At 49.5% G+C, this 27,304-nt stretch overlaps 1 protein-coding gene and 1 long non-coding RNA gene across 2 annotated transcripts; both read right to left on the bottom strand.

The window, feature by feature from the left end:
- Positions 1-878: 878 nt before the first annotated feature.
- LOC140597727 (uncharacterized) lies at positions 879-27,116 on the bottom strand. Its single transcript, XR_011999613.1, has 3 exons — positions 27,018-27,116; positions 24,812-24,934; positions 879-3,011 (listed from the first exon to the last, which is right to left on the bottom strand). It is a non-coding gene; the product is annotated as an uncharacterized lncRNA (long non-coding RNA).
- RPRML (reprimo like) lies at positions 8,061-11,677 on the bottom strand. The gene has a single exon (XM_072746967.1). The coding sequence runs from the start codon at positions 11,433-11,435 to the stop codon at positions 11,070-11,072; it is 366 nt and encodes a 121-aa protein (XP_072603068.1). The 5' UTR covers positions 11,436-11,677; the 3' UTR covers positions 8,061-11,069.
- Positions 27,117-27,304: the final 188 nt, after the last annotated feature.

Raw genomic sequence — 27,304 nt, forward strand, 5'->3', positions numbered from 1 at the left:
AAAGGAAGAAAGAAAGAAAGGAAAAGAGAGAAAGAGAGAAAGAAAGAAACAAGGTAGAGAAGGAGATGCCGTGAAAATGTGGGAAAGAGAGGTCCAGCCCTCCCCGGCAGAACACTGCCTTCCAGCTGTCCCTGCCAGGACACCAGACAACCTCCAGGTGGCTGCAGTTCCTGCTCACAGAAGATCTGTCCAGCTGGCCCATAGTCGCCCAGTCAACCCACAGGACCAGGAGAGATAATAAAGCTATTTCAAGGTGCCTGGGTGGCTCCGTCGTTAGGCGTATGCCTTAGGCTCAGGTCATGATTCTCCCTGCTCAGTGGGGAGCCAGCTCCTCCCTCTCCCTCTGCCCCTCCCCCCAGCTTGTTTTTTTTCTCTCTCTCTCTCTCTCAAATAAATACATAAAATCTTTTTAAAAAATAGTTTCAAAGCATAAAGTTTTGAAGGTAGTTTGTTACACAGCTATAGATATCCAAAACAATCACTACTGAGGCATGCCAGACACTGTTTGCTAAACCTTTTCATAAATAACATTGTTTAACCCTTTCAATAAATACTTAGAGATATGTACCATTAACCTCCCTCATTTTACAAATGAAGAACTGAGGCTTGGAAGGAATGTCTTACAACTAAGCAGGAGCATAAGCAGCACTTGAATCAAGGGCCCTTCTTGCTATGGACTCCACACTCCCAACCATCGCATTATGTGGCCACGTGGGGAAGTCGAAGGCTGAAAAACACAAGTCATTTGGGAGTGAATCACAGTGTTTGCATCTCCCCTAGGGTGGTGATCTCCTTTTAAGCTTACCCCTCATTGTCTTTTTCATCCTGGACTACTGAGGAGTGAAGAGGGTGCTGGAAAGATGATCATTAAGTAGGCAGATGGTATAAATTGGAGATTTTATTATGATTTTGACACATTTCATAAAAAGCACTAATCATCCTCAGCGTTCAGTTGTCATTTGAGAAAATGTAAATGCTGCATCTGCCCACTGTCTGTTTTTTCTTCCAGACAAAAGAACACATGTTCCTGACCAGTGAATGTGCTTTGTTCCTCACCTTTAGTCACCAGTAGAGAAGCCTGAGCTGTGGGACAGGTGGGGAGTGGCTGCATGTTTACAGGCCCTCCTCTCCCACATAGCCCAGGCAGGCTTCCGGGACCCATCAGGTGTTAGAGATCATCTTAGTCCCCGCCTCAGGTTCACAGATGAGAAAACAAAGGTCCACAGGGAAGGTGTGGCTTCATCAAAATCATACTGAGAGCTGGTCAGAGTCAGGCTAGGACCACTTCTCTAGATTCCTTCTCCAGTGCTGTCTGAACCCCAAGACCCTTTGGAGTCTCCTCTCCGGCTGCAAGGCAGGACCTAGACTCCTGATGGGGATGACCTGTGTCTAGAAGTGTGTGACAGTGCTGAGAACAGCCAGGTCTTTTTGGGAACAGGACACGGTCCAGGACCTCAGCAGCCGATGTTCAGCACCACAGACAGCTCAGCGGGCCTATTACTCAGGAGGCTTTTGGCCCTGCAAGGCAGGGTCAGGGGAGAAAAAGGGAAGAAGTATGGGAATGATTTTAGAGATGAGGCAGGCCACCAGCACCCCCACTTGGTACGGGAGGAAACCCAGGAACGGATAAATGACTGGTCTAAGGTCACATGGCAAGTGAGTTCAGCACTAGGGAGGAAGCCCAATAGCCCATCTCCTCATGCCTCCTCTGAGCCCACAGATACCTGGTCCCCATGACTTATGATGCAGCCAGTGCTTGAACCAAGGTCTCCAAAATCTAAATCACTTGCCTTTGGTGATGGCAAAGAAAGAAAGGCGGGGGGGGGGGGGGCAAAGAGAGGAGAAAAAAGAAACTGAAAGAGCACCCGGCCCTGATGGGAAGGTCTGTGATTTGCCCTCTAACTTTAAGTTCTTGACGGGAGCTTCCTACTTCCCCAAGGTGGTTTGGCCTTTTAGAAATAATTTAGTTACCATGGCAACCTCATCCCAGGTGTCATCTCCATGGCAATTCATTGGGGTTTTTCACCCGCCTGATAAGTACACATGCGGCTGCACATATGTATATTGCAGCAAAATTAATATACAATCACATTTTTAGAAGCAGAGTATCTCATTATCTAAGTCTGCAGTCGAGAACATAACAATGTAGGTTCCTTGGGACTCCTGGGTGGCTCAGCAGCTGAGCGTCTGCTTTTGGCTCAGGGCCTGATCCCAGAGTCCCAGGATTGAGTCCCATACTGGCTCCCTGCAGGGAGACTGCTTCTCCCTCTGCTATGTCTCTGCCTCTCTCTGTGTGTGTCTCTCATGAATAAATAAATAAAATCTTAAAAAACAAAACAAAACAGGGCAGGTTCCAGGGCAGGTCCATGACATCAAGGACCCAGAGCAGTCTTTGGGGCCGTTTGGCCTTCTTACTGCCACGGCAAGGCTTTCCTGATCTTTATAGATCAGTGCATCCTCCGCTCACCACGGGGCATAAATAATTTCTCTTCTTCCATAGCCTCCCCCTCCAATGTCCCTTCCATGACAAAACCTTGGAGTTGCCCCTGATGGCAAGGAGTGGTGGGACTGGGAGGAGGCTGATCCTTCTGACCTCAACTCTCTGCGGAACCCAGGAATGCCTTCTTCTGCTTCCTTGCACCCGAGTTGGGGGCACCCTTGGCACTGTTCCTACTTTCTGTGACTTTGTATGCCTGACCTGTGGGCGGTGGGCACCCTTTTCGGCATGACCTAACTGCCATCTATTTTGTAGGAAATCTTCATCACTTCTAGTCTACTGAGGGCACCCTTTCTGTTTCCCAGCAATGCCATGGACCTTCTTTACCATCAGTCCTGATGTTTTACTCTGATGCACAGCTGGCTGGAGTATTTTTTCTGCCATCCTAACCTAACCCTCTCTTTCTCTGTCACCTCATAGTCTGTCTAGTGATGGTGCCAGGTTGTTTCTCTCATGCTCAGCATCTTCATCACCAGTAGTAGTACACTTCATGATGGAGGAGTCACTGTCACATCTGCAACAGAGAAAAGTGAGAAATGCTCACAAAAATATTCCTCCCACATCCCAAACAATGAAACAGAAAAAAAAAATCAAGGCATGGTTTCATTTCAAAATTTCAATTAAAATTATGAACTGTACCAGGTATTTACCCTCCAAATATCTTTTGAATTCAGATAGACTTGAATTTGAACTCTGATTCTACCAATGATTTGCTGTGATCTTAGATGAGTGACCTAAGCAATTTGAGCCTTGCCTTCTTGAGCAAAGATGACAACAATATTTGCCTTGCAGGGATGATTAGAGATGAGTTATAGAAAAATCAGAAAGGATTATGAGATAAAATAGGAAAAATGCTTCACACCATTCCTGGCTTGTGAAAGATCTTCTCTAAATGGCAAGTATGCTTATTAGCACCTAAAGAGGGACTCATTCCCACGAAATCTTATTTGCATCTTACTGAAGTGAATACCCTCCTCCTCATGTTTGATTTGATTACATATTTTTGGTCCCTATGATGAGTAGGGCCCCTTGCAAAAAGGGGTTGTGTCCTTAACAAAGGTTTGTGATATTTCTAAGCTGAATAAAGCATCGGGCTGGGTGCTGTAGAAAGTACACACACAGGGAAGATAGTTCTGGTCCTCAGGGACAAACACAATGAAGGAGAGAGACACCAACGACAGGAACCATAACTGAGGCAGAGCAAGGCACATGCCATGCACCTTGGCAGTGTGCCTGATAGTTCAGAGCGTGAGCTCAGAAACCAGTCCCCCTAGGTTTGGATCCCAGCTCTACTTACTTGCTGTACAACCTCAGATGAGTTTCTTAACCTGGCTGGACCTCAGTGTCCCCAAGAGTAAAATAAGGATGTTAATAGAAGCCACCTCTTAGGAGAGTTAATATATGAATAGAACCTAACACATATGAGGGCTTAATAAACATTAGCTGTTGTGTAGAAGTACAAAGCTATGGGATAGAAGTGATTGCAATTCTGTTTCATGGATGAGATTGCACTTGAGCTTGACCTTGGAGAATGAGTAGTTATCAAGAGACAAAGGAGGAGGAGAAAAAGCATTTGAGGGAAGCAGAGCAGCAGAAGCCAAGGCATGGAGTGTGAACTCTGCAGTATTTTCAGAGTGGAGCTTGGGGGCTGTGGGGGTAATCAGCTGCCGAGCTTATCTGAGAACTGAATCTCGTTACCCCCAGCACACTGGGGATACGTGAGGTCCTGAGCCGGCACACTGACTCTCGACCACATTGTTCTCCAGATATAGCTCCTCCGCTCCCCCTCCTTGAGTTAATAGCCTCCTTACACGTCATGTGGCGTGATTGCAAAGTATTGTGCAGGACAATTCTTTTACCCTTTGAAGTTAACATGTTTTTCTCTGTTTCCCAAAGTTAATCATTCCTATAGCTAATCTGCTAGCTCTCTTAATAAAAGCTGGATGAGATAAAGCCCCGGGGTCTGAGTCTGGGTGTTCTCAGTCCCCCTGCCCCGCAGATTGAAATTCAATGAGACTCTGAGTCTTTGTTTAGTTGCCTTGAACTATCCTGGCTCCGTGGCAGGGCTGGATCATCAGAGCAGAGAGAGAAGTGCCGGGAAAGGGGCTGGTGCAGAGGCTTAAAGCAGACTCTACAAGGTCAACCGGCATCATCATGGCACCACAACCAGTTATCCAACACCTACTGTGGGCAGAGCCCTGTGCCAAGCTCAGCCATCATGATCACATGGAGTCTTCTCAACTAACACAGGAATCGGGCTTTATGATCCCCATTCGTCAGATGAGTAGACTGTGGCTCAGAGCACTTAATTGACTTGCTGCTGCACACGCAGCTGCTTCTGTAAAGTCTGAACTCATTCTATTCCCTTCTCCTCTTCCCAGACACCGGTGCCCCTACACAGATGGTCACAAGGGTCTTGAGGACACAGGTGGCAAGCCGGCACTACATAAGCCTGAAATGCCAGAGGCATCTCTCTAGTGATCAGCACCACCTGACAGTACTGAACAGGGAAGGGTCTTCTAATTCTGAAGCCTGCTTCCACCCACAGAGATTCTGCTGTAATTGGTCTGGGGTGCAACGTGGGTGGCAGGACTTTTAAAGCTCAGCCAGGTAATTCTCATGAGCCGCCAAGTTTGGAAATCATGGGTCCAAGGGGAGGCCTTGCGCTGAAATCATTACTACTGATGCCTGGCCCTTGTGTGGCTACCCCAGACCTGCTCCGGTACCTCAGGACTGCGCCTCTCTTGCAGCAGGGAGCTGGGCCATGGTGGAAGCCTCCGTGGCTGGGCCTCCCTCCAGGCCTCCACTGCTCTGGGTCCCTCTTCCTGCCCTAAGTCTTTCCTCTTCCTCTCCCTTCCCAGGTCTCCAGAGGCTTCTTATGGCCCAAAGTTCCCCATCCCCATGAGGGGCCAGTCCGGCTGCCCTCCTGGAAAGGACTCAAGACCCAAGTTGATTCCATTTGCCTCCTTGATCCCAGCCAGAGCACCACTCTCATGTTCCCCTCTGTGAGGCCTGCACACAGCAAAGCAGGGAGATTGGCTGGATTCGGCAGGATGGGGTGATGGTACAGCCCTCCTTCCCTCTCCCTCCCCACACTGAGGATGAAGCTTTGGGAAGTAGAGAGAGGGGCAGAGCCCAGGGCCTGGCTTTGAGGAAAGATCACCCTTCCAGGGAGGCCTGGGCCTAGAGTGGTGGGCAGGGGGCAGAGTTCACATGGGGAGGAGGGAAGCCCCCTCAAGGCAGGTAACTGCTTTTTATTTGAAGCCTAGCCATAATCACCCTCAGTGTTGCTATGGGGACAGGACCCGAAATAGGAAAGAAACCCCAGGAAGAAGGTAAGGGTCACAGGTAGGGTCCCTGGAGCCCTTGCTGACCTTCACCTTTGGAGCAGAGACCTGTCAGCCAGGCCCAGCTCAGCAGGCAACCAGCAGTTTGTGTGGCATGACCAACGGTGATGGAGGCTGGCCTCTGCCCGGCTGGCTGTGTCATCATCAGCGTCCTGGTCCCCTGTCCTGGGCTTTCTGTCCAAGCATTCTGCTGCAGACAGGCCCCACGAGAAACCCACGTTCACAGCTAGCCTGCAGGCACCCACCAGAACCCCGCACCCTACTGGCTGGTACTGGCTAACTGCCCCCCAATAGTGGAGGCACAGAGGAGGACCCCACTGAGTCCCCGTGTGATTGGTTGTTCCATAATCGAGTTACCGGCATCTTGAAGGCAGAGTTGCCCTCAGCTTAGTAACGTCCTCAGCAGCAGCATCAGGAGAGCTATCTAGGACACACTTGGGCCCTACTGGAACCAGCTGGCATGCTCCTGAGACCCAGGTTTACATGTCACCTGTGCCACGGTTTAGGTGCGGGTGTGACCCTGAACCCACTACCTAAACTCTTTGGGCCTCAGATTCATCATCAGTAAAAGGTAAAGTGGGGATAATGCTGATATTTGCCTAAAAGGATTGTTATGGGGATGAATTTAGATAATGTCCTTAAAGTGAGTAGCAGAGCAACCATATAAAAAAAGATAGTCTAGCACTGTTGTAATCTGGTTTGTGGAATACAGCACAAGGAAGCGTGCAAATAACGATTCAAGTCCTCTTGTGTCCGAAGGTGTGTCTGTGTCAGGAGATGTCCACTGGCCTGCCCACCTGGGTCAGCCTACGTGTGGATGGCTCCATGTTACGTGTGGGTACCTCCCAGGGCTGCCAGTACCCACTGATGGCTCCTCTAAGACGGTGGGACACACAGAAAGCCAGATGACAATCTTAAAAGAGCTAGTTTTCTGACTTGGTTGGCCTCTTTTTTTTTCTCCTGAAAATTCTAGAGTGTTCCCCATGGATTAAACTCTCCTTATCTATGGACTGGAGTTATAGATGCCTGAGTGGAAAGGCATATGGCTGCAAGAGGAAGCAGGTGCTGCTTCTGGATACTCCCTCAACTGCCATCTCAGAGGCCTAGATGCTTACCTAGCCTCGGGGGCTTAGGGATCTGGACATCCCACACACCCCTTGTGACCTGGACTACCAAGAGAAAATCATGACTTGCCCTCAACAGATGCTATTCAGAAATCCTACTCAAGTCCTTTGTATAAAGTGTGTGTGTATGCGTGATTGTGCTCATGCACACATACACCTTTTCCCCGGACTGGAATGCTCTGTGTGGGCCATTTTTGTTTGTACCCACAACCATCACCCTTCCCTGTTTGCCTCTAAAACCTCCCTAATGCTCAAGGCTGCTCTTGGTCTACTGCTGAATTGGGGTCTGGGGAGGGTTGAGGGCGAGGGGACTTCTAGTAGCCTGCTGAGCATGACCATGTGAAGTGGACTCCAACGGACAAGTGGGAAATTGGGTGGATGTTGTGTTGGAAGCCCTCCCTATGTCCTCCATTCCAGGGGCTGTCTTCCTAGTGAGGGCACCTGACCCCAGAGACTGCATCCCTGACTCAGAGGGAGGGAAGCAGAGGGAAGACTATCCCTAGTCCTTGATATCAGGGCAACCAGCCCTCCAGCGCCTGAGAAGTGATGTGAGTATCTGGGGCTTCAAGGGCTGCAGGTTGAGCCGGACTCTAGCTCCACCATCCCCTTGCTCACACCAGTCCTGGCACGATACCCGGTCCACAGCGGATTCGCAATAGACACTGCGTGAATGAATGAACCTGGGCAAGTCTCCTCCAAGCATGCACACGGGAGAATGCCTGTCCTTGCTCACTAACCTGGTGTGGAGAGCAAGCGGGCCCACATAGAGTTGAGTCTGAGGTCACACAGGCAGGGTTGAATCTTAGCTCTGCCCATTCTTAGCTCTGTGACATCAGGCCACCTCTTTGAGCCTTAGTTTCTTCATCTGTAAAATGGGAGTAATAACGAAACCCTCCTTACAAGGGTGGGAGCTCAGTCTTTGGCACATTGTCTAATACATTATTAACATGATACATGATGTTTGTCCTGCCTATGAAAGTGCTTTGGAGACTACAAAATGCAAATATGAATGACTATTTTTCTGTCCAGGGATCCCATTTCAGAGAACCAAACACATCCGGCTGAGGCAAAAGTTCACGCAATAAACCAAAATAGCAATAATCACAACAATCATCTTTATTATCTATTACATGTCCGGCACTGTGTTGGCTACTTTACACACATCATTTCCTGGGAGCTCTCGGGTCAGTTGCTTCCCATTTTATAAATGAGGAAACCTAGGCACAGAGCGGTTGAATTACTTCTCCAGAGTCACAGAGCTAGGAAGCTTGGCAGCTAAGATTTCAAAGACCAGGATCCCAGGTCATCTTTTGTGGTTTGGGGAAGATTTGGGCCCAGCATCCTGGGCAGGTCTTGTAGGAGCTCTCCTTGTTCAAGAGTGGGGGGGGGGGGAGGGCTTTGGAGAAGGAGGGCCCTCCTCCATCCTGCAAGATCCAGGCTCAGGATTCTGATCTAGCCTCACCTTTCCCCGCTGCCCCCCACCCCAACAGCACCGGACCTCCAGCGCTCTTATGTAACTGGGCGTTTCTCCCCCACCCCCACACTTTTTTTTTTTTTAAGATTTTACTTATTTATTTATTAGAGACACAGAGAGAGGCAGAGACACAAGCAGAGGGAGAAGCAGGCTCCTCTTGAATACCGGGAGCCCGATGCGGGACTGGATCACGCCGGTGCTAAACCGCTGAGGGGGGGGGGGGGGGGCTGCCCCACCCCCACACTTTAAATGAGACAGCTCAGCAAACACTGGGGGACATCAGGGCCTGGAAAGAATGAAGCCTGACTGATCTAGCCTTCCACCCCTTCCCAGGACCCCGCTCAAGCTCGCTGTTGTCCTCAAGGCTTGAGCCTGTCTTGGAGTGGGCCTGCATGTGAGAGCATACACTCATGCACATGCACCGTGTGTATTTGCACATGCAAGGGTACTAGTCATGGAATGGAGAGCACCGATATGCATGTTGGCACACAGATATGTCTTCACTAGCCTTTTTTCCCCCCCCTTACAGAGAGAATAAGGCTTCCCCACTACGACTTTCCTTTTTCAGCAAATTCAGGAAACTTAACTCTTGAATGCCCTCCTCTTGCCTCGGTCACCGTACCAGATCCGTGTCATTAGAGGAAAGTTCTCACAGTGTTGAGTCTCTGTCAGCCAGAAAGTGTCTGAACCTCTTTTCCTCCAAAAACTTCCACTTGCCAGTCATTTTGGTTTTAGGGGAAACCCTGTGGCTGTCAGAGCTCTGTGCTCCAGGCAGTGGGTCAGCCTAGGCCCCAGACACTTGTACTACATGAGGCCGGATACCCAGGCTGCCCAAATCATTAAAGGCTGCTCTCCCCAGATGGCGCCGGGCTACCTGCCTGTCCAAACCGTCAACAGAATGTTCTTCACATTGTAGAGAACATTTTGCCCCATGGACACTTCACTAATAGTTTACTGGCCTGACCGTCAAACTGGATGAATTCTCCTGGGTTTGAGATTGAGATGGGGAGGTGGGTGGGAAGGTAACATGTCCCAGGGATGAGGATTCTGACCACCCAGGAGGACTCAGGACCCAGGAAGATTCCAGATTCTTCATTGTCAGAGATCATCTATGGTTTTGTTGAGAAACTGTCCTCTCTCCTGGTGTGGAACTAGTGCTGAAAACAGGGGATAGTCTTCTCTTCGCTTCCTTTCCCAAAGCCAGGAAAGGCTTCAGCCATCTTCCTTATCGTTCACCTTCAGTTCCACTCATGGCCAAAGAGAGGATAGGGAGAAATCCATTAAAGCCCCCTCCCCATCCCCTAATCTTCCAAGTACCAAGGTGCCTAGAGGGGGCAGGGTAGGACTATGGGGTCTATATATAGACTGCAAAGCCCAGCTTTCTTTCCTCCTGTCTGCCCTCCTCCCGGTTTCCAGCCCCCCTCCCCCCGCCCCCCAACCAGACAGCAGCGCCAACCCACTCCCCTGGGCCAGTAGTGCCTAGGTTCTTAGGCATTAACGCTGCTTTAAGTTAATTCTGCATCTGCAATAAATGGCGGGGTTCTGGGCAGCGGGAGGCATCTCATAATGGGAGGCTCCAAATTCCCTGAACTCAGCTGCATTTGGAGGCCATTTTCTGCATTTTAAACATTCCCAGGGGCTTTGCACCACAAAGCCCCCTCCCAAACTTGCATCCCCCACTTCCTGTGCCCCGAAGGCATATCTTCAGCGCCCTACTGCTACTAGTCCACACTCTATATGAAGGTGAGGTCCAGACAAGCCCTTCGATGAGGCTTTTGGCCCTGTAATTTAACTAGAATTAGCTCCCCCCACCATTAAATTTTGTTCACGGTCCCGATAGATTCATTTTACTGTTTTCCCCTTTTGCACTTAAATCACTGGGACTTTTTTTTTTTTAATCTCACGTAATAGATTAAAATTTCCCAAAGATTTAAATAATCTCACCAGCGGTTTGGCCGCCCTGCAAGGCCAGCCCCGTCCCCTCCGAAGCTGCCGCCTCCTTGGCCTCCTCGGAGTGGGGTCTCAGGAGCCCCGGACCGGCCCCCACGGCTCTGCAGCCAGGCGGGCCCGCGGCCCAGGGGGTACACACGGGCCGCCCACACCTGTCCACACCGGCCCCAGCCGACGCACACCCCAACACAGACACACACCCCGCAGAGGCGCCGGGGGAAGCCGCGGGAGCCCGACGGCTGCAGGTTTATTACGAGGTTTCTTTTCAAAAGCAAAACCAGGCCGACAAGCTCAGCGCCTCGGGGTCCTCAACCTCCTCCAGCCCGCAGCTCGTCCCGCGTCGCGCCCTCTGCAGACACGCAGAAGCCCCCGCGCGTGACCTCGGCCCCGGCGGCCCCGCACGACCTCGCCCCCCGCCCCCGCCCCCGCCCCCGCCGAGGCGCACACAGGACGAGCCGGGTGTGGAAGTCCCTTCCCGCGCCGCCGCCTCGAGTCCCGCGCTGTCCCGGTCCTGGGCGCCCCGAGGCCCGTCGCAGTCCCTGGCGCAGCCGGCCCGGCCCGGCGGCGGCGGCGGCGGCGGCGGCGGCGGCGGCGGCACAGCCCGTGCCGGGCACGAGGGTCCGGGTCTCCCTCGTCGTCTGCCGGCGGCCGGGGGCGGGGGGCGGGGGGCGGGGGCCTCAGTACAGCCCCAGGATGGCGGCGCCAACGTCCTTGGAGGGCCGGCGCTCCTGCACCAGAAAGTTGATCATGCTCTCCGACTTGATGAGCAGGTTGCAGCCCAGAAAGAACACGCCGAAGACCACGGTGAGCGACAGCACGCAGAGCACGGCGATCTGCGCCACGCGCGACACCCACAGGCTGCGCTCGTCGGGCGCCAGCCCCGCGGGGACCCCGTCGCTGGCGGCCAGCGGCGCGCCCCCCGGGCAGCAGCCCAGCCACGTGCCCAGCCCGTGGCTGCGGTTCCCCAGGGCGGCCCCGCCGCCGCCGCCGCCCAGGCCGCCGGCCGCCTCCAGGCCGCTGTGGTTCAGGAAGGTCGCGTTCATCGCCGCTCGGCGCCCGCGGTCCCTCGGCGCGCGCGGCCCGGGGCGCACGGGGAGGCCGGCCGGCACCCGCGCTCACGGAGACGCCGGGGCCCGGCGGCGCGCGGGGACAGGGGCCGGCGGGAGGCCGCCCGCGCGCCGGCGCCCCTCGGGCCGCCTGCCCCTGGGCACCGCGCGGGAAGCGGCGGCCCGGAGGAACGAGCAACAGGCGGCGCGGGAGCTGGAGCGCGAGAGCCGAGCGCTCTCCTCGGCCGCCCGCCGCCCGCCGCCCGCCGCTGTGCGCGCCCGCCCGCGCCCCTCCCCTAGCGACGGCCCCGCCCCCCGCTCCCCACGCCGCCTCCCCGCCCCCACCCGGGCCGCGCGGCACCGCGCCCCCACCGGCAGGCTCAGCGCCCCCCGGGCTGCCGGGGCTGGAAGCCGTGGGGGGTGCGGGCGGCCCCGCCCCGGGCTGGCGGAGGTCTCGCCCCCGGGGGGGCGGCGGGAGGTTCCGGGGCGGAAGACCTCCCCGAGGCGCCCGTTCTGGGATGAAGTTCTTCCTGAAGTCTGCCCTAAGTCTCTCCTCCGCTCCTCTGCTCCTAGTAAATCTTCCTCGACTTCCGAGGCGTAGCTGCGACCCCGGCCTCGGCCTCCCTGGCCTCTCCCCTCGTCCCCAGCGGTCCCGCGCGCCCCTGCCCGCGCCTCGCCGCTGTCCCGGGGCTGCAGGCTGCGGCGGCCCGGCGCGCTCTCTGCCTCCTTCCCACCTCGCCCCCACCCCACCCCACTTGATTTTTTTTTTTTTTAATTTTAAAAGAAGTTATTGCGGTCCCCCCCCCTCCATTCCTTTTTACAAAAACGCATCATTGTAAACTGCTTAGAAAATATGGATTAGCAAAATGAACAAAATCTAAAACCTCATAATCCTGTAACACCCAGAGTGTAGACTTTACCACCTTGGTACAAAGTCTTCTGGGCTGGGGCGCCTGAGTGGCTCAGTGGTTGAGCATCTGCCTTTGGCTCAGGTGGTGATTCTGGGATTTGAGTCTCTGTGTCTCTCATGAATAAGTAAATGAAACCTTAAAAAAAATCTAGGCTTTTTTCTTTGTGTGTCTCAAAACATACGTATATTCAAATAGAGATGCACTGTTCATACCTACTGCTTTGTACCTGTTGTTTTGCAACCCTTTGTCGCTTATGTATCTTTTCTTAGTGATAAATATTCATCTACAACAGTGGTTCTGAGTATCCTGGAGGACTTGTTAAAACCCAGATGGCTGAGTTTTAGAGTTTCTCTTTCTTTTCTTTTTTTTAAAGATTTTATCTTTTCATGAGAGACACACAGAGAGAGGCAGACATAGGCAGAGGCTTGCTGCGAGAAGCCGGATGTGGGACTCGATCCCAGGACCCCAGAGTCAGGACCTGAGCCAAAGGCAGACTCTCAACAACCCAGGTGGACCCAGATCAGAGATTCTGAAGCGGCAGATTGGGGGTGGGGGCCCCAGGACGTGCATTTCTAACAAATTCCTGGGTGATACTCTTGCTGCAGCTTCTCTGGGTCATGCTTTGAGAACTACTCATCTGTAATACCAGTTTAAGTGAAGGAATGGTGTTTCAAGATAGAGACTACTACAATTTATTTAAGGAAGGTGTTTATTCTTGGATATTTTCATTGTCCCCTCACTTTTTTACATGGGGAGCAATATTACCATAAAGAGCTTTTAACGAAGTCTGTGCAGATTTTTCCATAGTCGAATTTTTTTCTTTACATTTTGAAAAAATGGACCTGCAGAATCAAAAGGTTACATCCTACCAAATTGCTCTGCAGAAATATGCCAGTTTAGAGGGCACCTGGATGGCTCAGTCCGTTGAGCATGGGACTCTTGATTTTGCCTCAGGTCATGATCTCAAGGTCCTGGGATCCAGCTCTGCTTTGGGCTTCCTACTCAGCAGAGTCTGCTTGAGGATTTTCTCCCCCCTCCCTCTGCCCCTTCTGCCCCCACCCCCATGCACGTGCGTGCTCTCTCTCTCAAAAAAAAAAAAATATATATATATGTAAATCTTTTAAAAAATGTATTAGAAATATACCAGTTTATGTTCCAGCCCTGTGGGGAAGGAAGGCATTGCCCTTGATTCTGTTTATTGTCATTATTTTAAAAATCTTTGCCTGAGTTTATGGGATGTGAGATGGTTTCTCATCCTTGTGTAATTTGCATTCTTTGAGCTCTGGCGAAAGAGCGAAAGCGTTTAGGAGTCTTTTCCATAATCCAGGCAGAAAATGCTGCTGGAAGCTTGGATTCTGCTGGTGCTGATGGACGGAGAGACCCAGGGATGGAAAGGGCTTGGCAAGTGGGAGTGAGGAGACTCTGGATGCCCCCAGCATAGAGCATTTCAAAGCCACCGCTCCACCATTAGAACTGATTCACGTGTGTGCATGTGCTTGTGCATGTGTCTCCTGGGAAGCTATTACATTTCTCATTTTAGAGACAAAGAAACTAGACACACACAGACACACAGGAGAGATTGGGGGAAGAAGACCTGGCTCACCCTCCTCAGTTCGGGGCAAGCTGTCTGGCACAAGGGCACTTAGAGCCAGGATGAAACAGGGAGACAACAGATATTATTTCTGGCCAGATATATTGTCCTCTGCTTTTGACCAGTTGGATTTCTTTAGAGAAATGCTTGGTTATGTCCTTTCTCCATGGTTCTCCCAAGACCAAACCCTGAGCTTTGACATACCCTGGACGTGGAGACTATGCTCTTGATTGACTCCATGCACCTGAGGTTAGGCTGCCTGCTGCACAGAAAGCAGGAGTGAGAGGAGGAACCATGGGGAACAGAGGCCTGCCTGTCCAGCAGGAGGCTGGGAGGAGAAGGATGGCTGGCCTTCCATTTATGAAGTACCTACTATATGCTCAGGGCATTAAATATGTTACCACCTCACTGAATTCTTACCCCAGCCCTTGGGTTCCATTGGATTGTCCTTTTGACATGAAAAAACAGAGGCTCAGAGTGGTTAATTGGCTCACTCAAGATCACACAGCTAGTTAGGCATCAGAGCCAGAATTTGAGCCGGGATCTGTCCTGTTCCAAAGCTACATTCTTCGTTATTCCTGCCCCACCCGCATCGGTCACCCCTGAGCTGGTTTCTGTGGCTGCCTGGGGGAAGACGAAGATGTCTTTGACCCCGGGGGTAGGGAAGGCAGAGAAAGAACATAGGCTTGTGGAAATAAAGACCACCCAAATGAGAAGATGCAAAGGCTGTGTTTCCCGAGGCTGCTACTCCAAGGGAGTCAGCCACCACCACTTGAGTTCGGCAGAGAATTGAAGGCCGGCAGGAGAATGGGAAAGCTTTATAGTGGGACAAAGGGAAGGCTTCAGGCTTAGATCAGAGGCTCGCAGCATGGGGAAGCTGTAGGTGGGCTAACTAGAAGGAGGGTCCCTATGTGATTGGTTAGGGGAGCCTATCGGACTTTTTCCAGTTTGTCGTACATCAGATGTGGGGGCAAAATTAGGGAGGCTGTCAGCTAGCGGTCCAGCTTTGGCTGTGTTTGGGCTGACCGCCTGGGCTACCTGCAGCAGAGAGGGCTTCGCCCCCCTGGCTGTTGTGGCAGGGAGTGGATCAGAGTTCTATTTTGATAGACGGCGAGGCCATTGTCTGTTGGCATATTGGGTCTCTCAGACTCCTCGCCAGACTTCTGGACGGGGGGGCCTGCCTGGCGTGGACCTGGACAGAGGCTTCCTAACTCATGCTCCTTCCCTGGCTACTCCCTTCTGCCCTTTCTGGAGCCACTGGTCTCAGTAAGTCTGGTTGCTCTTTGATGTGCATCAACTCTTAATTCGTGTAACAACCCTGAAAGGTAAGCGTCTTAGTTATTACTGCTGCGTCACAGCTTATCCCCAAATGTAGCAAACATTTATGACTTCCCACGGCTTTCGGAAGGTCAGGAAGCTGGAAGCAGCTTAGCTGGGAGCTTCCAGCTCAGAGTATGTCATGAGGTTGCAGCCAGGGTGGTGGCCAGGGAGCCTGCCTGGGGGTAGAGGACTGGCTACCGAGCTGCCAAGATGACTGACGTGGCTGTTGTCTCGAGGCCTCAGTTCCAGTATATGTAGACCTTTCTATGGGGCTGACATGGCAGCTGGCTTGCCTCAGAGCCACTCTTAAAGGATGTGCTGCATAGTGAGCAACTGGTAGGAGGGAGAGGGGCATATAAGAGAGGTGGCAGTGTAAAATGTGCTCACCGTCTTTGTTATTTAAGCTTCACAGCCACCTTACATCATTAGCCCCATTTGACAGATGAGAAAATGAGGCCCAGGAAGGAGAGAGATTTTGCCGGAGGACACAGAGCTGGACACAGCCGGGATATAAGCCCTTTGCTACCTTAAAACCCGACCCCAGCTCTTTCCAGAACCTGGCGTGTGGATAGGGGTTTGTGGATGAGCTTCATTGTTAAGGAAGGACACCCCGTCCCCAGCCCCCAGAGCTGGGGGAAGGCCTGAGGAGCCTAAGAAGTTATCTGTCAACTGGGCTGCCTTCTCTACTCTAGAGACAAGGAAGCGGGTGCCTCTGGGCCCAGCTGCCACCCACACAGGACTATTTTTACCCTCCACCTCAGTGACAAGTCTGCATCTCCCAGCTCTGGAAAGGCCATCTGGGCAGTCTGGCTGTCCCAGGAAGAACCTCCACCCTGAGGCCACCGTTTATGCCCTGCTGTCTCCAGCAGCTGTTTCTAGATGAACCTCTAGCTTTCTGGCATGCTGTGGCCACCCAGGGTCAGTTAGATGCCTCCCTCCCCTAGATTCAGGGATTAATAAAACCTCCTTAATTAGTACCACTTAGTAGATGGACCTTTCTGAACTAAAATATTTAAATCTACAGATATTTTAAATCATTCACATTTCAAACAAGAGTAAGAAGTGCCCTATGCATGAGCCATTTTAATGATAAGAATGATTTTATTTGCATCTTCAAACTACTCTCTCTCTCTCTCTCCCTCTCTCACTCACTCACACACATACACACACACACACACACACACACACACACACACACAGGTGAAAAATGTAAATAGATGACCATTGCATAACATACTTCGGGGAAGTCAAAGAACCTTTGGACATAATTTATTTCCTGAAGTGGTCTCAAACAACGCTCTAGGATCCTGTTTACGCTCTTCATTTATTTGGCAAACTCTCCCTGGAGCGGGCAAAGGTTGCCTTCTGCCAGGTTCCTGTCCAAATGATCTCATGTTTCACACCGGCAGAGAGGAAGTTAATACTGTTTTACTGCATCTCTCACAGAATTAAAATAAATGCTGTTACCCAGTTCAGCCTTTGCCACCCGCCCCCCCACACGAAGTAGAGAGCAGGTGGTCGTGGCAGAGCGGGGTGCAGGCAGTTCAGGCCACGGGAGCTTTACCCAAAGCAGCAGGAGGGAGAGACCCCTAGGAGAGATCTGTGTAGTGTAGAAAGGGAGCCGTGCCTGTGTATGTACCTTGCAGCAGATAAGAGAGACAGGTATCACAGGGATCGTGGAGCTTCACACCCCGCCTCCTGCCCCTCACCTCCCACCACCTGTCTGTTTTGTATTTTGGAGAATACCTGGATTCTGGAGATCTTGGGTCTATTTCTGCCTCTGCTCCTAATTGTGTGACCATGAGCAAGTCAGCCATCCTCCCTGGTCCTCAATTGGCTCATTTATAAATCAAGGGACCTGGATCAAATCATCTTCAATAGAACTATACTTACAAAAACAGGTGTGGGTCAGATGGGCCATAGTCTGCCTTCCTCTGCTCTACATTTCCTGTGGGGTTCAGAGAACATGGAGCCCAAGATCTGTGCCTGGTCTGCACTGAAAGCCCTGCCTGGGCCTCCATGACCCCATCCATAAAATAAGAAGCATGTTAATACTTGCATTCTGCAAACTACTCAACAGAGGTGACACCGACCTAAAGAGGTCTGATCAATACAGGACTTCTCAGGGCCATTAATATGTTGATGTGCATTATGAATTTCCCAGGGAGGATGCAGGATGCAGCATTTAACTAAAACAAAGTAATATTTTTTTGCACTATGTACCACTCAGCACAGCTTGGGAAATGCCCTGTGATCTCCCTAATGTCTGTTTCCTTCCCTGTAAAACAGGGATGATGACAGCACCTGCCGCTGAAATTGTCGGGAAGGCTGAATGGGGTAATGCCTGGAAACGGGCCTGGCACTGAGTAAATGTTCAATAAATGCTGGTAGCTATTATTTATAATAAGGTTCTTCCTTTCCAGCTCTGACATTCTGAGCTTCCAACTGCAGCATGTAATTAAACTCCAAAGCATCTGGCTTCCCGAGTTGAAAGAACAAGCCCAGAGGAAGGAAAAAGGAAGAGAAAGATCCTTCTGGATTGTCCATTTGTGCACCAGCCTCACTGCCAGTTGTCACAACAGGGGAACGAAGCAAGATGCCAACCCCTAAAGACAAGGCTTGGGGGAGTCTGAGGTTCCCTGCTAGGCTCAGATGCTGTGGGGCATATTTCAGAGGCAGATTGGGGAGAAGTAAGGATCAGTGTCACTTTAGAGTCAAGCAGAAGAACCCAACAGCATCCCACATGGATCAGCCTCCCTTTCTCATGGTTCTGGGCACACTGTTCTCGGCTCCTTTCAAGTAAGTATGACATGCTGGGGGAGCAGTGACAGGGAGATCTGAGTCGGAGAATTTAGGCAGGGAAAGGCAACCCATAGAGAAACAGCATCTGCTATGGCTCAGAAGCCCACAGGAACACCGGGCCATGGTGGCAGAGCCCCAGGGATGGGTGGTAGTACAGACGATGGTCAGGAGAGGAGGCGAAAGACTGGGTGGGCACCAGAATGCTGGAGACTTTATTAAATTCATAGATGTCAGTTATAATCCCCTGTATTACATGCGCACACACACGCACACACCCTCATACTCACTCTTTTCTGTATTTTTCAAAATTTTGACTATGAACATGTATAGCTTTAAAAGAAGCATGTTCATTTATAGGAAGGAAAATAGTGCTTTTGAAAAGGAAAAGGATGACCCTCACAACCATGTGGAGGCCAGTTTGGAGGACTGCAACTGACTAGGCAAATGGTAATGGTGAGCAACTCCGCTCACAGGCATATTCCCAGAAGGATGGAAAACTGGTACAAATGCATGTTCACACATGTTCATAGCAGCACCGTTCACAATAGCCACAAGGTGGAAACAGCCCAAATATCCATCAACAGATGAATGGGCAAGCCAAGTGTGATCTCTCCATACAGTGGGATCTTGCTCAAACAAAGGAATGAAGTACTGGTACCTGTTACAACATGGATGAACCTTGAAAATGTTACGTCCAAGTGCAAGAAGCCAGACACAAAAGATCACGTATTGTGCAATTCCATTTACACGAAATATCCAGAATAGGCAAGTCCATAGAGTCAGAATGTAGATTGATGGTTGCCCGGGGCTGGCAGAGGGGAAGAGGGAACCACTGCTTAACAGGTTTAAGAGAAAGTCCCAGTAAGTAGGACCCTGAGCTCTCCCACAGTTTGGTAATATAGGCCATTAAATCCCTCTTTATGACTTAAGCTTCCTCCAGCTGACTTTTGGTCACTTACACCAGGAATTTATCTTATTGCAGTGGTTTTCAAATTGTGTCCGTTGTGGAACACTAGGGTTCTGTAGAGATGTTATGCTGGTTCTGCAAAACTTTGATTTGAATGCCACAGGTGCTGAGGCTGATCAGAAAAAAAAAAATCATTACCATCATCTACAACCCCAAACTGACTTTCTAAATATGCAACGTACATTTGCATTTGTAAAATATATTTAGCTAACAAAAATCCTTCTCTGACCTGTTGTTAACATGAGTTCTACTTAAAGTTTCATTTGAAAAAGGGTCCAACTTCTAAAAATAAACAGTATAAAAAAAATTAAAAAAAATAAAAATAAAAATAAACAGTATCAAACCACTGTCCTGAGAAAATGATCATTTCAATACTGGAAGGTTTAGCTTTAAGGAGACTCACTGCAGCTTTATGTATAAAGGAGTCAGCCAACTATGGCCCTTGGGCTACATTTAGCCACCACCTGTTTTTGTAATAAAGTTTTATTTAAAACAAACAAACAAATAAATTCCTTTATGCATGATGGCTACTTTTGCACTCCAATGGCAGAATTAAATCATTGCAACACACACCTCAGGCCCCCCAAAAATCAGAACATGTATTATCTGGCTCTTTACAGGAAACACTTGCTAACTCTGGTTCTTAATGATGAAAAATTGGAACCAATCTAAATGTTTAAGCAAAGGGGATTGGTCAAATTATAGTGCATCCCTTCAGCAAATAGAACGCAGAGCCTCTGTTGAAAAATGACGCTGCAGCTCTCAAACTTGGCTACACATTGGAACCACCTAGGGAGTCTAGAAGTCCCTCCCTAGTCCAACCCCATCCCTGACCAAATGAATCCATGTCTGGGTGGAGCACAGACATTATTTGTTAAGCTTTCCCAGGGGGTTCTAATACGGAGCTGCTGCTGTAGAGGGATATTCTCTGATGTAGAAATATGGCCACTATATATTGTTAAGGGAAAAAGAGCACATTACCTAACAGTGTACCATATGACCCCTTTTTGGTCCTTTCTACCGGAACTCACACACAGACTCACATATATGAACAATGGATGCCGAAACACTGACCAGGCCCATCTCTGTACCATGTGGCTATGAAGCACTTTAATTTATTTTCTTTTTGGTTACCTGTATTTTCTGTATGTTTTACAATGAACATTATACCTTGTAACAAGTATGAAAATAGATAGCTTAAAAATATCCTTCTTGTTTTGGAAAAAAAAAAAAAAACAGAGATGAGCACCTGATGAAGGGAGGTGTTCCTGGGTCACATGTGTATACAGCACACCCTCAGGGTACTGTCATTTCAGCCCGGCAGAGAGGCAGGTCCCAGGCTCATGGAGACACCAGGGCTCTGTGAGTTAGGCAGCAGGGGTTAAGCCCCTCAAATGTTAAATGGGGCGAGTGTGCCCACATCACAGAATCAAAGGCATGAATGTACAATTTCTGGCACAAGGTGTGTGCTCAACCAAGTCGGCTTCTTTCTCAGGTGCCTGGGTGGGTGGCTCAGTTGGTTAAGCATCTGCTTTTGGCTCAGGTCATGATCCTAGATTCCTGGGATTGAGCCCTGTGTCAGGCTCCCTGTTCTGTGGGGAGCCTGTTTTTCCCTCTCCCACTCCCCCTGCTTGTGCTCTCTTTCTCTGTTGAATAAATAAATAAAATCTTTTTTTTTTTTTTTTTAAAGTTTGCTTCTTTCTGCATAGGCAGCTCACAGAGTCAGAGCCTGCAGCAGTCAGCTTCCTTGTTCTTGCTGAAGGAAAAGGATCAGCTTTGCCCAAACTGAGCCTGTCCAGGGTCATCCACAACTGCTGCTCCCTGGTGCTGTTGCAGCTGTGCCGGCTGGCAGCCACCACTTCCCAGGTCTGGCTTGGAACCTCTGCTGCCCCTAGAATTTTCCTGTGCTCCCCAGAAAGGCCCTGGCTTCTCATCAACACTACCTGCTGCCTCTCTTCTCAATATAACCTGTGTCCACTATCCTCAGATTGGGTCCCATCTGCATAAAGAAGGGCTTTTGGTCTTCCTGGGGTTGCTCACCTTTAAAAATGACAGTCGTGGCTGCCATATATTGACCCTACCTGGGCCTGTGCTTACATCCTCTCTCTCCCTCTCTCTCTCTCTCTCAGTCTCAACTCCGCAGGGCCTGTGATAGGATTCCCATTTCATAGGTGAGGCTCAGAGAGGTGAAGGAACTCATTCAAGGTCACACAGTTGGTAAGTGGCAGCCCCCTCTGGCTCCCAAGTTTCTCCCCTGCACCATACTGTCTGCTTAACTATCTCTTTCCACCTTCTACTTCAAAAGGCAGACATTCTCCTATGTGATTCTAATATGCAGCCAAGTTTGATAACCATTACTTTTTTTTAAAAGATTTTATTTATTTGAGAGAGAGGGAGAAAACACAAGCAATAAAATCTTTTTTTTTTTTAAAGATTTATTCATGAGAGACAGAGAGAGAGAGAGAGAGAGGCAGAGACATAGGCAGAGAGAGAAGCAGGCTCCACGCAGGGAGCCCCATGTGGGACTCGATCCTGGGTCTCCAGGATCACGCCCTGGGCTGAAGGCGGCGCTAAACTGCTGAGCCACCCAGGCTGCCCTTAATAAAATCTTAAAAAAAGAAAAAAGAAAAAGAAAAAAAAAAAAGCACTGATTCTCAGCATTAACTATGGAATCGCCTGGAAAGTTTTTCTAAATGCTAGCAGTGTGGGGGGAAGGGTGGAGTTGGGAGCAGGGGGGAGAAGGTAGTGACTGGAAGGGGATACTTAGGGCCTTCTGGGGTTGTGGTAATGTTCTACTTTTTGATCTGGGTGCTGGATACTTGGGTGTGTTCACTTCTGTGAAAATTGTCGCATTGTACATTTATGATTTGTGTGCTTTTCTATGTGTTACTCTATAGTAAAAAAAATTTATTTAAGGAAATAAAAAAAGCAGTTGTCATCAGCTACTTCACTGTCCCCTGGGAAAAGGCCGTCTGTGGCCCTGGACTCATCAATCTTGAGGATGCTTTTCATGGCATCAGGTAGTTGTTGGCCTTTGAGGGTGCTCCTGTCCTTGGCAATGAGCACACCTGCTTTCTTACTGCTGATGCTTCTTCGTGGGCCGGTGCCATGCTTAGCTACAGAATGCCCACTGTTGCTGCAGCGGCAGTACTCATCAACAGTCAGGCCCTATGGCTAGGCTCTAAAGCTCCCTACTTGCCACGGCTGGACTCATACGACTTCATGCTGCCCCAGTCCCAGGACCTAGGACAACAGGAATGTGAGCAGCTAGGGTCCAGCGTCTGGGCCTAAGCTCTGCATCCTCTGCTCACTTCGGCCTTGTATCATAATCCAAGTCACTGGACACGTCTTCTCTGGTCTTCACTCACAGACTCTCCAGTTTTTTGCTGGAGAGTGTGAGATGACAACTATATTTCCCATTGTCATTTGCAGCTAGGTGTCATCAGGTGCCTCAGTTTTGGCCTATAGAATGTAAGTGAAGTAGTCTGCACAATTCTGGGAATTGCCCTAAAAAGGAAAGTGCTCTTCTTTTCCCACTGTTCTTTCCTGCTGCTTGGGATAAGGCATGAAAAGAATGAGTTCCAGAAGCCAGACTATGCTATGGAACAAAAGTCATGCTTTAGGGTAAAAGAGCAACATGATGGGTGAGCCCTTTGTCATCTTTGCCCTATGGAACATCCTGTTGGCTGTGAACTGACTCCCTCAGGGCATTTAACATGAGGGAGAAATGAGCTTCTACTCTATTTGAGCCAACGACATTTGGGGTTCTCCATTCCTATCAACCCAACTGAATCCTAACTGACACCATTCAGGACTTCTGACTTGACCTTTGGCCCGAGTTCCCGCCCAGTGTGAGGATGAGGGTCCTGGCTTGCTCCTCCTACAGACTGGAGTTCTGCCCCCTACCTCATCTCCGTGGTTGCACCCGGCTACCTGCTGGTGCACCCCATCCATGCTGCCCACAGGATTTTGCATTGCTGGACTTCCCTCTTGCCAAGGTGGAAGACAGCCAGTTGCTTTCCTGGAGTGAGCCCTGCTTCCCTCTCATCCCCTTACCCTTGGCTCCTGCCCTGTGCCTGACTGGCTGCTCTCTGGGCATCTATAGCAGGGCCAGTGCCTATAATACCTTCCCCAGTGGACAGGTCCAGGAGCAACCAGTTCCTGAGATATAAAGACAAGGGTACCTTCATTTATCCATTCAACAGATGCTCACTGGGGACACAACAGTAAGATGAAGTTGAGAGGCAGGCCTGGTGCTGTGGGTACAAGTGGGCTGTAGAATGAGAGGATCAGACACAGCCATCAAAGACACTAGAACTCATCACAAGAATTTTCAGGGGTTTCCTTTAACAATATGCCCATGACCTTGGCTACCTGTGCAAGCCTGCGTGAGTCATTACCATCTCCAGCCCTCAGCTCCCCCATCTGAGCATGAAAAGGCTGAATTGGGTGATGTTTATGACTCTGCAAGTCTGTCTCCTTATGGAGGGAGTAAAGGGCCCTGGAGCTCTTCAACCTTGCTAGCTACTCATGGGCTCTGCCTGACTTGGGGCCATAAAACAACTCCTGTTTATTTATTATGATTTCGTGAGTTGCACGGGGCTCAGCTGGACAGTTCTGGTGACAGTTCTCTTAACTCCACTGACCTCAGTTTGCTCACACGGAAGTGGAGATAATCACATGTACCCAGAATTCTCACAGAATTTACTAGATAATCCCTTGGGGAACTGAGAGTAAATGAGGGAAATTTCTCTTTATAGAAATAATCCAGCTAATAAATGAAGAAATGATGGGATGCCACCATGTTTAACCCCCAGGGAATTACTGGGTGTAGGCATTGAGCATCAAGAGCTGCTAATGTCATAAGAAGGAAGCTAACTAGACATTAGGTCCTTTCTGTGGGAGAACACAACACCTAGTATGAAGTAGTCTTACCCCCCACCCCAATCTTAATCTGATCAAACTTCTAGGCTCAAATACAGGAAATACAGAAAACAGAGCAATATGTTTAACTACATCATGGATTTTCAATAATCAAAGCCTGGACTCTGGACAATCGATGGTATACATGACATGCCTTCTTCAATGATACATCACAAGGAAAGAGAGAAGGATGAAAGAGAACCTATGGATTAAGGGAGATTGAAGAGACATCAACCAACCACAACTGAGTGCATTCTTATTTCCATCTTGATAAATCAAACTGTTGAAAATGCTTTTTGACATGACATCTTTGGAAATTTGGATACTGAATATGTTACAATATTAAAGGATGATTGTTTTTAAGAAATAGAGAGATAATGTGTGAATAATAATTGACAAAGTGCAGAGAAGCACCCAGCATCAGGGACCTATTATAAAATATGGCTGGGGAGTGGGGAGGAAAGACTGCTGGATGTCTTACCCCCAGTTTGACCATTAGCTCACTTGAGTCCTTTCACCTCCCCAGACCTCAGTTTCCCCAGTTTCCCCATCTATGAAATGAAGCAAATGGACCCAATGTTTAGCTTTGGCCTCCTTTTGCTTTGTCTTCACATGTGCAGCCTTTACTTGGTACCTGTAACCACCCCACTGTGTGGCCATAGAAGCATAGAAGCAGCAGAATGGGCAGAAGCCCAGAGCTGTTGACCCCTGCAGAACCTAGAACAGAAGAGACCACCTCCTTGAGGCACCTTGCTTGGAGAATCAAGCTGCATGATCCAAGGTGGGGTGTTTTCTCCAGGAGAGAAACCTCTGGAAGACTTCAATTACCCAAAAACCATGGACATGAGTATCTGCTCACCAGGCTGCTTTGGCCTTGTTCTCATAACTGGGCATCCTGGGGAGTTCTCTTGACCTGTATCTTGATCTGGTTATCTGCTCAGGACTCCAGTTGAGGTGGGGGACTGCTGCCTCTGATGCACTCCTGTGGGCACAAATGAACACTGCATGGCTACAGGTCACCTGCCCCTCGATTCCTTGTTGCTGGCCTCTGCCCACCTGCCCTTCAAGTACCATCACTGAGAAAGTACCAGTTTTAACATGGAATCTTACACAGTGTAAATGCTCAGCAAATAAGGAGGGAAGATTTCCCTCCTGGACCCTCAGAGAGGCTTAAAATTCTCTTGAAGCATCAAGAGCTTTATCTTCAGGAGGTACAACTAAAATAACAACCACCTGCTACCAACACCAACCAGTTTAACACAGGAACTAAATAACACCCTGGCCCAAAAGAGAAAGAAAGACCATGCTGTTAAAATGAGCATGGATAGAGTAACAACTAAACCCATTATGTTGGTATCAAACCTGGATTCAAATCCTTACTCTACCTCCCACTAGTTCTGTGATCTTGGGCCAGTTACTTAACATCTCAGCAACTAATTTCACAAGAGTGGTGTGAGGACAACATGGCTCGCTGCATACAATGCATACAATGGTTGACGTCATGCCTCACACACTGGGAGGGCTCGGCATGTGTTAGCAATAGTTCTTACAGGGAAGCCTCCATTGTAGCATCCCCTGGGTGTTCCACCATCTCCTCCCCGCCCCCATTACACCTTCTTTTTTTTTTTTTTTAAAGATTTATTTATTTATTCATTCAGAGAGAGCGAGAGAGAGGCAGAGACACAGGCAGAGGGAGAGGCAGGCTCCATGCAGAAAGCCCGATGTGGGACTCGATCCCGGATCTCCAGGATCACACCCCGGGCCGCAGGCAGCGCTAAACCACTGCGCCACCAGGGCTGCCCCCATTACACCTTCTTTACACAATTACACTTTCCCTTGTAAAAATCTTTCCAGTGCTTTGTTCTTTAGCTTGGTTGGCTAATGGCATCTTGTCTTGTTTTACAATGGTGGGGTTCCAGGGAAAGTGGAAAGCCAATACAGAGGCTACTCCAGGCCCGGGAGGTCTTCCAAAGGCATCTTGAGAATTACAAGACATTGGTGCCATCTCCAGCTACTCAGTGTCAGCCCTGCAGCTAACTGGCCTGGAGCTATTGGCTAGCTTAGCTGCCCCACTGGAGATAGGACACACTTTCACAAGATGTGGTAGCACAGTTGTCCTGGCTTGAGGGACCAACAAAGTGGAATCAGGACCCAAGGAGACGACAGCCCAAATATCAGCTCTACTACTGTGTAAGGTGGAGATGATAAGGTCCACCTCTTCACCTGCAGAACACAGAGGAGGGAATTAAAAATATTGGTGACCAGCAACCCACACATCCTGTATGTGGGTCGCTGCTGGCCTCTAGTGGCCACTGGATAGATTGCACCGGGAGTTGGCCTGAGGACAACGATGGGAGCCCCCCTCCGCTCGCCCCCCCCCCCGCCCCCCACCAATCGGCCTGTCGCTGGGGTTCTCAACCATGGCAGACTCACAACTCCCTTTTCATAAAATTATATTGCGTGTAACTATAATATACCTTATCCAGGTATTGGCATGTAATTGGTATCCAGGTAAATGACATGTTTATAGTGTACGATTTGTTAATTATTGACATATGTATGTACCCATGAATCCACCATCCTGATCAAGATAGTGAACATCTCCTCACTACCAAAAGTTTCCTTATGCCACTCAATAACTCATTCCTATGTCCCGTCCTGCTTCTCCCAATCCCAAGCAACTAGAAACTGCTTTCTGTCATTCTAGATTAGTTTACATTTTCTGGAGTTTCTTATAAATGGAACCATGCAGTATATACTTCTTTCTTTTTGCTCTGGCTTCTTTCAGCATTATTTTGCAAATGTATCCATGTTGGTGGGTGTACTGATGGTTCATTCCTTTTTATTGCTGAGTAGCATTCCATTATATGAGTGTACTACCCTTTGTTTATCCATTCAGAATGATGGTAATTTTTAAAAATCAACATAATGCCCTAAATATAAGAGAAGCTGAAGGAAAATAAATAAAATAATAAATAAAATAGCAGGTAAATTCCATGTAAGTGCTCAGGCATGATCACAATAGAACATACAATGATGTAGTCAGACACTTCATCTATACGTACAGTTTCGTAAACCCACTTGGCCAGAAGCTTCAGTTTGGCTCCAAAGCCCAGCAGTCCGCCACTCCAAGGGTTACAGTGCTGTGTGGCCTGATGCTTGGGGACTGAGAGAGAGCAGAGAAGGTGGGCACAGCTAGATTTCAGCTCACTGAGATTTCTTTCTCACAGGGCTGACTATCAGGGAGGCATATTTCCTTTATTTATTTATTTTTTAAGATTTTATTTATTTAATCATGAGAGACACAGAGAGAGAGGCAGAGACATAGGCAAAAGGAGAAGCAGGCTTCCCT

The sequence above is a fragment of the Vulpes vulpes genome, chromosome 2 (genome assembly GCF_048418805.1).
Source record: "Vulpes vulpes isolate BD-2025 chromosome 2, VulVul3, whole genome shotgun sequence".
Taxonomy (NCBI): Eukaryota; Metazoa; Chordata; class Mammalia; order Carnivora; family Canidae; genus Vulpes; species Vulpes vulpes.

Coding starts and splice junctions, on each gene's coding strand:
- RPRML (XM_072746967.1), bottom strand. CDS start 11,435: ATGAACGCGACCTTCCTGAACCACAGCGGCCTGGAGGCGGCCGGCGGC.